Source organism: Rhopalosiphum maidis, chromosome 1, assembly GCF_003676215.2.
Source record: "Rhopalosiphum maidis isolate BTI-1 chromosome 1, ASM367621v3, whole genome shotgun sequence".
Lineage (NCBI taxonomy): Eukaryota > Metazoa > Arthropoda > Insecta > Hemiptera > Aphididae > Rhopalosiphum > Rhopalosiphum maidis.
The window spans coordinates 14191707-14202386 of record NC_040877.1 but is presented as its reverse complement, the minus strand read 5'-3'; the positions used below and the strand labels follow the sequence as shown (position 1 = coordinate 14202386).

The following is a 10680-nucleotide window of genomic DNA, read 5'->3' as shown; positions in this document are numbered from 1 at the left end:
TTTAGCGTGTGATGTACACACATAAATTATAGATAAACAGTGTATAAGTCGTATAACCAACAAGTTAAGTACTAAAGTACCTACATACAAATACAAAACATGTATAGATACATTATACATATATTTTCTGATAAATTTAATGTAATTAGTTTCGATTATCACCGTCGTCCAGTTAATATAGCCAATATAGGTTATTAATAAGTGAAATAGTACTGCAAAGTTTTGTACTACATTTTTTTGCGCGCTGTCAGTCTGTCACATAATGATATAACTTCATTATGACTTTTAATTTTGCCATTATAATAGGCAGTACATATTATACATTTATACGCATAAGTTGGCTCAAATTATATTCTCTAAGAGAACAGAGAAATTTGCCATTGTGACAGTGTGCCAAAATATTTATAACCACAAGCAATTAATTAGTAACAACTAAACGACAAGTGACGGTTTTATAGTATTCTAAATTTCTGACCCTCGACGGCTTAGCCCTCTTACTTTTTTCAAATAATAGAATGCAATGAAACCACTTTTTGTATATTATAATATTTAAAGTATACGTTATTTAGAAAAATTTGTAAATACAGTGCGAGTAAAGTGCATAACAAAAGAGTATGACTCATCAACTCTTCAAACAAATCGAAAAAAATAACGCATTTTCAGTTTAGTGATTACAGTCATTACACTAACATCATATTAAGTAATAACAATTGTTGGTCATTCGGGCACTTGGCATTCTATCTTGTACAATTTCAGAATTTGTATAAATAATTGAATAATCTACTTTTCACTAAAAATTAAGTCGATCTAAACTGATCAAAATTAATTGGTGTATACACTATAGAGTATAGGTATGTCATGAGACATTATGTACATATTATACTAGGTCTATTGGAGCGTCACCCATTACCGCACAAACTCGTAAAATACACATGGGACAAAACCGTACACAGATTTTAAAATACTGGATATTCCAGTATCGCACACATATATTTTGGACGATTATCGCGCTTATCGACAATAATCTATAATGACGTTATTAAACGTTATCTGTAAAAGATGGTATCTACAGTGTACACATTTGTAGTGAGTTTTTAGTCGTCTTTCAGTGTTTAAACCATCGCACGTGATTTTTAAAATCAAATCAAAATAATTTTTAAAGTATTTACAAATAAATCGTGAAAATAGTTCCATTCATTTTGACAACTATAACTTTCGTTATTTTAGAATTAATAAAAGTTCGGGTGATATTGTTTGGCGGTGTATATGAAAAATATATAGTTAAACTATTATCATCCACAATGAAAAAACGGTTTTAGTTCGCAGTAATATAAAAGATCATCAACATGATGAAGACAATGATGAACAAAAAAAGAACTAAAAAAAAATTCGTACAGCCATTAAACTTAAAGCAATTGAAAATGTTTATGAAAAGCCAATAAAAATATAGCCTATCTGAAGCTCCGAAACATACAAAATGCACGGCGTTTGCTAATTATGTACTTGAAAAGTTGAAAATTATATTAACACGGAACAATTTCCTCCTTCAATGTGGGCTGAAGAACCTAATGGTACAAAAAGAACGACTAACGGTGCTGAATCATACCACAGTCAACTTCGGTTTGAATTTTATATGCCATATCCATCTGTTTTTCAAGTTGTATACGTATAAGAACTATTTATTAAAATATTGGTAGTAACTATAGTTATTATTTTATGTTTTTTAGATTGATGTTTTAATAGATCAAAAAGTGATTAATGAAGCGAAAATGCGAGAAATTAAAAAAAGAACTGAAGCAATACAGAGGAAATGTGATCGGGAACGAGGAGCCAATTTGGTATATCAGTACTCACTTTTATTAACAAACTGACTATACAGTAAAAACAAGTTAAATTTTAAACCTATATAGGTGCCTACAACAATATTCATATTTAAAATACTCTTGGATTACGTTAATATGCTGAATATTTGTCTAAATATTGAAAAAAATATATAATGAACCCGAAATCAACAACGGCATTGGTGTAGGTAAACAGGTACCCGAGAATCAACTCCTATACAGCCTAATCTAATTAAATTTTTTTTAAATATTTTATTTCAGGATACCAATAATTGAATAATATTAATTTATAAATTTAAGATAATACCAATTAAAACCAATTTTAACATAAATATATTATTATTTTATGGTTTACGAAATTAAAAATGCATGTACTTTGTTAACATTCAAGAGAATAACAAATTATAATATTAAAAAATAGTAAAAATATATATTTTTCCAAAAATGTTGTTTTATAACGACTTAAAATTAAATAAAAACATATTTTAAAAAACGTTAGCATTTTGAGTCAAATGGATCATCACTGTGCATCACAACTCACAAGTAATAAAAAATTAATAAGAGTGAAATAAAATAAGAGGAAATATAAAATATATATTTTACAAATACATTTTCAAAACAGGTTAATAATATGAAAGGAGCTTGTTATGATACAATGATTATGTTAAAATAAGAACCACCCTGTATTTTGCGTGTAGCCAATCACGTTTACTGGGGGGTCAACCCCCCAACCCGCGAATTATTTTCTAATAATGAGGAAAAAAATTGTTTTATTATGTTACGACCCAATTTGTATTGCTACATTTGGTAAACCCCCCGAATTTTTTTTTTTGTATACATGCATGTGTGTAGCGTAGGTAAGTTGTTAATTAAATTATCACACGATTCAACGTGTAAAACTTATTAGTTATTTAATCGTTGATTTTACGACTATAGTAAAATATCAAACAGCTATTTTGCAAATGAATACCTTATATTTATTATTCAATAATCAAATTACGAAGATATACCTCTTAAATATATAAATATATAATACTATACATCTATACTGGACCACTCCAGTCTTCACATCGATAACACAGACCTTATTTCCACCGCAAGTGGCAACCAAGTAAGACTTTTTAGACGGATCAAAAGCAGCATACCACACCTTTAACCAACAGAAAACTATACATTAATACATCATGTACAACAAAATTATTGTGTCCTGAGTGTTGTAGGACTGTGCTAAATAACAAAAGTTCAATCAATTATTACTTATTAATTATTACCCATTAATGTTACCTGTGTGGACACGTCTGCTGAATCATTGTCGGTCCTTGAATGACATCTGAGGAAATAGTGCACAACAAATTCACATTTACTCATAATAGAGGGGTGACAGACAGACAGACTAGAAAATGGACGATTGATGCAGTGTAAATATCACCCGGCTCACCAGGGAATAATTCTGAAATTCGGAACGGTTCAAGCGAATCAAACACTGCGGATTAAAATATCATTAATAAAGTAGTATATTAAGTAGTAAGTTACTCGGCAGAAATGAGTGCTATAGTTAATACGTTTCAAATACTGTAAAATATATTATTATAGTTATGAGTTCTTAATATGATATTTACTATAACAGTAAATAGTAATGATATAGGTATAATATTATATTATGACAAATTTTGATTTCATGATTTGCTGAATTTCCCTCCATTTTCACATCTAAACTCTTTTCGTTATTATCACTTGATTGCAAAAGCAAGCCGGCGAGACCACAGCAGCTGTACATAGTACTATCACATTGCGGTACAATAAATAATATTATCAGTAATCGTTCATTCACTCGTGGAGTCGTCACTCGTTACTCATTATTTAGTCTTCACTAACTTTAATAATACATGAAGCTACATTTTGGTGTCATATACTGCCATAAGTCACTGTCTATGCTGTGCTGTAGTGGCACACTATAGTGTTTGACGGCTACCACAAGTGCCGCTTTTCTACTGTGGTCAATACTGGCCTAGAAGCACTTCGGTGCCCAGTGGATAATACCATAGCATAGCCAGTACTCACTCGTCAATTTGTCAGTCAACCAATCAAGTATTCAGTGTCGGTTGTGCAGTGTTCATATTATTAGATTTTGTTTGCGAACTAACTTCTATTTTATAATACCTTTGAATAATTACCGTTTGACCAACTACAAAGTTTAGCATTAACCGCCATTTATTCTGCCAGCCTACGCAAACATGGTGGAGGAGTACATTAAAACAGTGGCCGTTCACATGGAAAATTTGAGCACACATCCCTATTGCTCTCACGGTAATTATTGTTGTTTGTTATTATTTATTGATATTGTGGTGTGAATGAGTCATAGTGGTCATGTATTCCAGTAATTCCAGTCGGTTGTCAAAAGTTTGACAACTAATTCATGTCCGTTTTGCATACAATTTGAGTATTATGTGACTTACAAAGGTGGGAATAAAATAGTTGCAGTAAACGCATTATTTTAAGCTGTATAGAATATGGAATAAATAATCAAATACTAATAGCAAATACCAAATATTTATAGTTATTGATTCATAATCTATTAACAGTAATTTAACTAATACCGAATTGTCTGTTATAATTACAAACTTATAAACTAAATTTAAAATTTTCTATTTTTTTTTTTTAATTTAAGGTGACAATTTGTTCTGTAATATAATTAGGAATTAGTTATCATTAATTGACTATATATAATAACTTTTATTTTTTTATTTTAAGGACCAACATTGTTGTTTTCTCGAGGATCTGACAATAAAAAGTTTTACTCTTGCTCAGCATATAGAGATAGAAAAAAATGTTCTTTTTTTGTGTGGGAAAATCAAATTGAAACAATTGGACAAAAATATATGGAACAATATGAAAGAGATCTCATTGTTACAAAAATGATAAGATATAAATTACAATCCAGGTAAAAATCATTAATTTACTTAATTATTTTTAACATTTTTTTCATACAAATATGATTTTAATGTTACTTTTATTAGGTTGTTAATAACAGTTAACATTTCTTATCTACCTATTTTGCAATAGATTTTGAACTAAAAATCTATGTATCATACTATTATATAAAAGTGTTGTGACTATGTATATAGTTAAATATAATTATCAAACTCAATGAGACATCTTAGAATTATTGTTTGAGGTAGACAATGGTATTACATAGTCCAGACAAATTCAAACACAGTGTTTTCTGGATTATTAGAGGTTTTTAGGGTTATTCAAATCACCATGATATTTGTTTTCACCTCTTTTATAAAAAAAATCTATTATAAAATGTATAATATTTTACAATTAATAATGTGTCTAAAAAGAGTCATGTTTATTTAATTTAAATATTTATCAGTAAAAAATCAATATTTTTTTTAAGAAGCTGGAAGATCTTAAACTTCAAAAATGACTGTAGAAAATGAAGTTTTAGTTATCTTATATAATATAAGTAGAATATAAAATTTTTTATAACTAACTGTTTTGAATATTTTAGGTATGATCATATAAAAAAATTAACCCCAGAAGAAAGATGTTTCTGTCCAAAATGTGGTGAATTATTTTCTAAAACTCAACAAGATTTGCATTCGGACCATTGTGAATTGTTAGTAGAAAATATAAATGATTTAAAACTATCTCACCCTTCACAGGTACTAATGTTATTATAATTATAAATATTTTAATTTTTATATTGTGTTAATGATTATTGTGATTTTAAATATGTGAACATTATTTTAATTGTTTAGACCATTACAAGAATCAAAAAGTGAATCTCAGTATTTCTTTACTGAAAACACTATTGAAATGTTAGTCAAAATGTTTCGTTCTGTTGGTACAACTAATATTATTTGTATCGGTGCTCCCACAATACATGAAAAAATATTATTTGATGTACCCGAGATGAATAGTGTTTTACTTGACATTGATCATAGATATGTATGTGAAATAATATTTGTTTGTTATTTGACTTAACTATAAAAAGTTTATACTTATATTTTTTTCAGTTGCAATTTTATGATACTGACCATTTCAGATGGTTTAATATGTATAACTGTCATATACTTGAAGAATGTGACACAGATTTTGTGTTGGAAGATATTTTGACCCAAGGAGATTCTACTGCTGTATTCATTGACCCTCCATTTGGCGGCAGACTTGAACCATTAGCATATACACTAGAAAGACTTGATCAAATTAGGAAAAAAAACAACAAAAGCATATTATCAAGTAAGTATATTTGATCTTTCTCGTTGAATTTAAATTGATTTTAAATAGATAAATTAATTTTCAGAGTTTCTAGTGTTACCTTATTTTATGGAACGTTTTGTAGTCAACTGCTTGCCTGGGATGTCAATGATAGGTTATAAAATTGACTACATAAATCATAAAAAGTTTAATAGTTCTGGTTTGTATTTTTTTAAAGTTGTTAAGTTGTTTTTTTCTGTAATACTAAAATGCATTTATTTTATTTTATAATTAGGTAGAAATAAAGGATCTCCAATTAGAATATTCACTAATGTAGATCAATGCAAGATATCTTTACCAGTTGAAAAAAATTATAGATTTTGTGATCTATGTAATCGATGGGTTTGCTCAGAAAATGTACACTGTTACAAGTGCAATAGTTGTACATCAAAGGTAAATGTATTTTTATTAATATAAAAAAAGTTAAATTTATATTTTCTTGAAATACTCATTGTGTATTTTAAACTTTTGAATAGTGTTATAATCAAGAAAATAGTTCATTTTCTTAGATTCAAAATAAATTTAAGAATATTGGTATTTAAATGTTTTTTTCCGTGGATATTTTTTATTAGTTTATATGTTCATAATTTGTGCTAATATAATGTATTAATTTTGATAACCTTAAGAATAAATTTCAAAAATATTAAAGTTAAAAAATCGTATTATAAAAGGTTTTGTGAAGAACAAATTTATACAGTATTCACAATATCTTCACCAAATGTTGACAATTCTTAAAAAAAATATGTCATAGTGTTTTTATTTTTAAGATACTGATTAATTATTAATTAATAGCAAACAAAAAAATGGTATGACAGAAAAGTTATTTTTTTATTTTTATTCTATTGTGAAAAAATAGTAAAACAGTCTTCCTAGGGAAGATTAGATTAATTAACTAAGTGTATAATCATTTTTGTTATTCATTTAATATAATCTATGACATCTATACTTATTTAAATCATTAATTTTGCAGAATGGTCGTGAATACATACACTGTAATTTATGTAAGAAGTGTGTGAAAAGAACATGGAAACATTGCAAACAATGTAACAAATGCTGTTTAATAGAGCACAGTTGTATGAGATTTCCGACTAAGGTTAGTATAATTGTTTTAATTATTTAAAAATGTTTACAAATGGTAAATTTACCTTGTTGTGCAGTATACACATTTTCTCAGCTGATATGATATTATCCCCAATTTTTTTTTAATCAACTTAATATATTTTTATTTTAACTATATTTGTTTGTTATAGGGTAAAATGAAGGACAAATCACGTAAAAAGCATATGTTGTCAAAGGGCAAAAGCATAAAAAAATATAATGTTATGGATTAAATTATTAAAATATGTATTAAATACTGTTTATATTTAATTAAATTATTTAGAATAAATATAACTATATATTTTATTAAGAATTCAATTTGGATGCTAAATTAACAGAAATAGAGTCTTAAATACCTAGTAAATACTAAAAATTTCCAATACAAGTTGGGTTTAGTCAATTGTCAAGTATAGAAAATTCCCTGATTAATTAATTATTATTTGTAGTTAATATTGTTTCATTCAGCGCCATTAGTGTTTTGATCTCATTCATGTCAACATCTTTAGAAATAAAATTTAAATATAACTTGGAATACAAAAGCTCGAATTGAGTTATGAATGACCGAGGGGTTCTCACAGAATAGCATTTCATTTCATTTTTCTACCACTCACTTGAACTACTTTGAACTCGAATACATAGTACAAATAGCCAATTATTACTTATAGTACATTGGTGATCTATAATTTGGTTGTGTTATAATAATAATAATAATATTGTTTAATATAGAATAAATAAATTCCAATTACATTTTAAATATATAAGAAAATTACAAGAGTATTTAGGGGAAAAGAAAACATATATAAATAAATCAATATATTTCAGATAATAACAGAATTGATGATTGTAATACTATATAAAAGAATCTGTTGGTTTCTTTAAGTTTATCTACCCATGTGTTTTTTTTTTTTTTTTTGAGATATTCATTTAATATTTTTAAAATTGAAATTATTAAAACAAATTTATTTTTGATGGCTTTATTTTTATAAAATAATAAATGATTATGATCGGCCTGAGGTAAAGTTGTATTAAAAAATCTAAAAACAAGGACATAAGAAAATAATATAGATGGAGTATGGAGTATTTAAGCATTAAGCACAATTTATTTAAATCAATACTGGGTGTTATCTTAAATGATTTCAACCACAGATTAAGACAACTCGACTGATGAATAATGATGACATGAAATATGTGATAGATGGGTTACCTATTAAATCTAAAAAAATAACCAAGGTACTGTTACGGTTAATAATGAATTCACTTTTTAAATTTACAGTACATATTGGAAAATAGTGAGTTAAAATATCAATAATTCAAAAAGCAAACATTGCAAATTTGTAAACTTATTTTGTATTTTGAAATATTTCATTGATTTTCATATATATATTTAATATTTTTTAAAAGTATTAATGTTTTTCTTTTTTAATCTATTCATTTTAATTAATATTGAATAAGAGCTCAACATTATTTAACGTAGATATTTACTGTCATCTTTGCAGTTGAATATTAATTTGACAACGGTATGTATTAAATTTATATTACAATATAATGAAATGCTAACTTACTATTGATAACTTATTATTTATTTGTTAGTCAAGTTGTACGTTTAACTTTAAATTAGGTATTTTTTCAATTTAATTAAATATAATGCTAACCAGTTATCTACTATATTTTTAATTTTTAAATGCAACAACTGTACCCAAAATGGATACTTACAAATTGTAACTAGTTACAATTAATTTATTTTTCTATAGTACTGTATGTTTATTTTTGTGTATAATATTATTAATAGTGAGTACAAATAATTTATACTATTGAATAACATAATTCGTTTAAAATTTAATTATTTAAATAATTTATGACTAAAAAATAATAAAATTATTAGTTTCAATTTGAAAATTTGAAAATCATTCCGCCCATTCGAATAAATTACAACCAAATATATTATTCGTTTAAAATATAATTTTTCCCGCTCTTCATTACTATCGCGGTCTTAAAGTTATCTTCTAAGTAGAGATCGTGGTTACAACCACGATTAAAGATAAATTAAAATTCGAGGTTACGATTAAAAAAAGCAATATACATTTATTTTTAAATTCCAAGTTGAACAGCCAACCGGTTCTAAGGTTTAAATTATAGTTTAAAGGACACATTGAACGACGACCGTAGAGAAATGTAGGTTAGATTTAAAATGTTTTGGTATAAATTTAGTTTAGCGCCCACGCAGTTTTCTAATTTTTTTCTACCTCATTGATGAGGTTTTTTACGCTGAGAACAATGATGCAATCAGAATTGAGCGGTCAAATTTAGTTTTTGAGTTATAACACTTTGATGTTGTAAATATGTTAAATAACTCAATACCCAATAGGACACTGTTATCAGTACATTATTGTATATTGATATTTATTCCCTTTTCTTTTTTAATTTTTATATATTGTACTCCGTGTATAATGAGTAAATAAAGCATTGTGCGAACACGTATAATCGTGAACTTCATGTGGCAATAATTTAAAAACAAATGTTTTTCCCCAATTTGTTTTTGGACCATCATTCTTAAAAATTTGATTTATGTAAGTTGACTAGGCTTACTTGGGGTGGTGTTGCATAGCAAATCGAGGGATATTTTCATTTTTAAATATACTGGCCCGGTGGCCTAGTCCAACACTATATAAATATATTATTATATTATTTGTTTTTAGGATGAAAAAAAATATATATAAATTGATTCCAATACATTAAACATATTTCTTGTATTCTGAAATGTCATACAAATTAAATATATTAAGTTTTTTTAAGAAATAACTTATTTTATACTTTTACAAGCATCTACTACAATTAAATTCAATCAATGGTACATAAAATATGACATAAGGATAATACTCTTTCATTAAAATTTGTACACCACTATGCAGGACCGACATAACACTAGCCCTGCTATATGATTAGGCTATTACCTTAACATGTTTCAATTATTTCATACTTGATTGTTCTAAAAATATAAGTATAGAAGCAACAATACCAATTGCCTTTTGGCTACTTGAAACCTCAATAAAAGACAAGAAACGTTTACAGACATCTAAACATACATCTTATACATATTATTGATAACTGTTCTTCTTTATATGACCTAAATATAAAATATTATGATAACATTATAACATTTAATTTAGGTATTTAACTATATTGCTATTTAATTACCTACCTAACTTCATCAACCATTATTGCCACAATCCCTGTAGATTTTACTTCATTAATGATGGTTGTTTTAGTATGTTCTTCACAAATTAATTTAATTTGTATCATCCAGCTAGTATGTAAAATTTCTATGCTGTATAATGAATCAAAATTTAAATTACATTTGGCGACAAGCTTACATGCATTTTTAAAATTATCTGAATTAAAATAGACAAATAATTAATCAAACAAATAAATATGCGTTTATCTATTATAAAAAAAAAATCATACAATTCCTTGCTTAGCT

At 26.5% G+C, this 10680-nt stretch overlaps 3 protein-coding genes across 3 annotated transcripts; 2 read left to right on the top strand and 1 right to left on the bottom strand.

The window, feature by feature from the left end:
- Nucleotides 1-1232: 1232 nt before the first annotated feature.
- On the top strand, nt 1233-1871 carry LOC113558399. Its single transcript, XM_026963874.1, has 2 exons — nt 1233-1666; nt 1728-1871. The coding sequence occupies exons 1-2, from the start codon at nt 1550-1552 to the stop codon at nt 1869-1871; spliced, it is 261 nt and encodes an 86-aa protein (XP_026819675.1). The 5' UTR covers nt 1233-1549.
- An 881-nt stretch (nt 1872-2752) lies between these two features.
- On the bottom strand, nt 2753-3376 carry LOC113558319 (leucine-rich repeat and WD repeat-containing protein 1-like). The gene is made up of 3 exons (XM_026963803.1): nt 3126-3376; nt 2852-2991; nt 2753-2792 (listed from the first exon to the last, which is right to left on the bottom strand). The coding sequence occupies exons 1-3, from the start codon at nt 3207-3209 to the stop codon at nt 2753-2755; spliced, it is 264 nt and encodes an 87-aa protein (XP_026819604.1). The 5' UTR covers nt 3210-3376.
- Nucleotides 3377-3654: 278 nt separating this feature from the next.
- LOC113548981 (zinc finger CCHC domain-containing protein 4-like) lies at nt 3655-7478 on the top strand. Its single transcript, XM_026950106.1, has 9 exons — nt 3655-4148; nt 4593-4782; nt 5356-5509; nt 5598-5795; nt 5864-6086; nt 6151-6264; nt 6340-6497; nt 7075-7197; nt 7355-7478. The coding sequence occupies exons 1-9, from the start codon at nt 4076-4078 to the stop codon at nt 7433-7435; spliced, it is 1314 nt and encodes a 437-aa protein (XP_026805907.1). The 5' UTR covers nt 3655-4075; the 3' UTR covers nt 7436-7478.
- The last annotated feature ends 3202 nt before the right edge of the window (nt 7479-10680 follow it).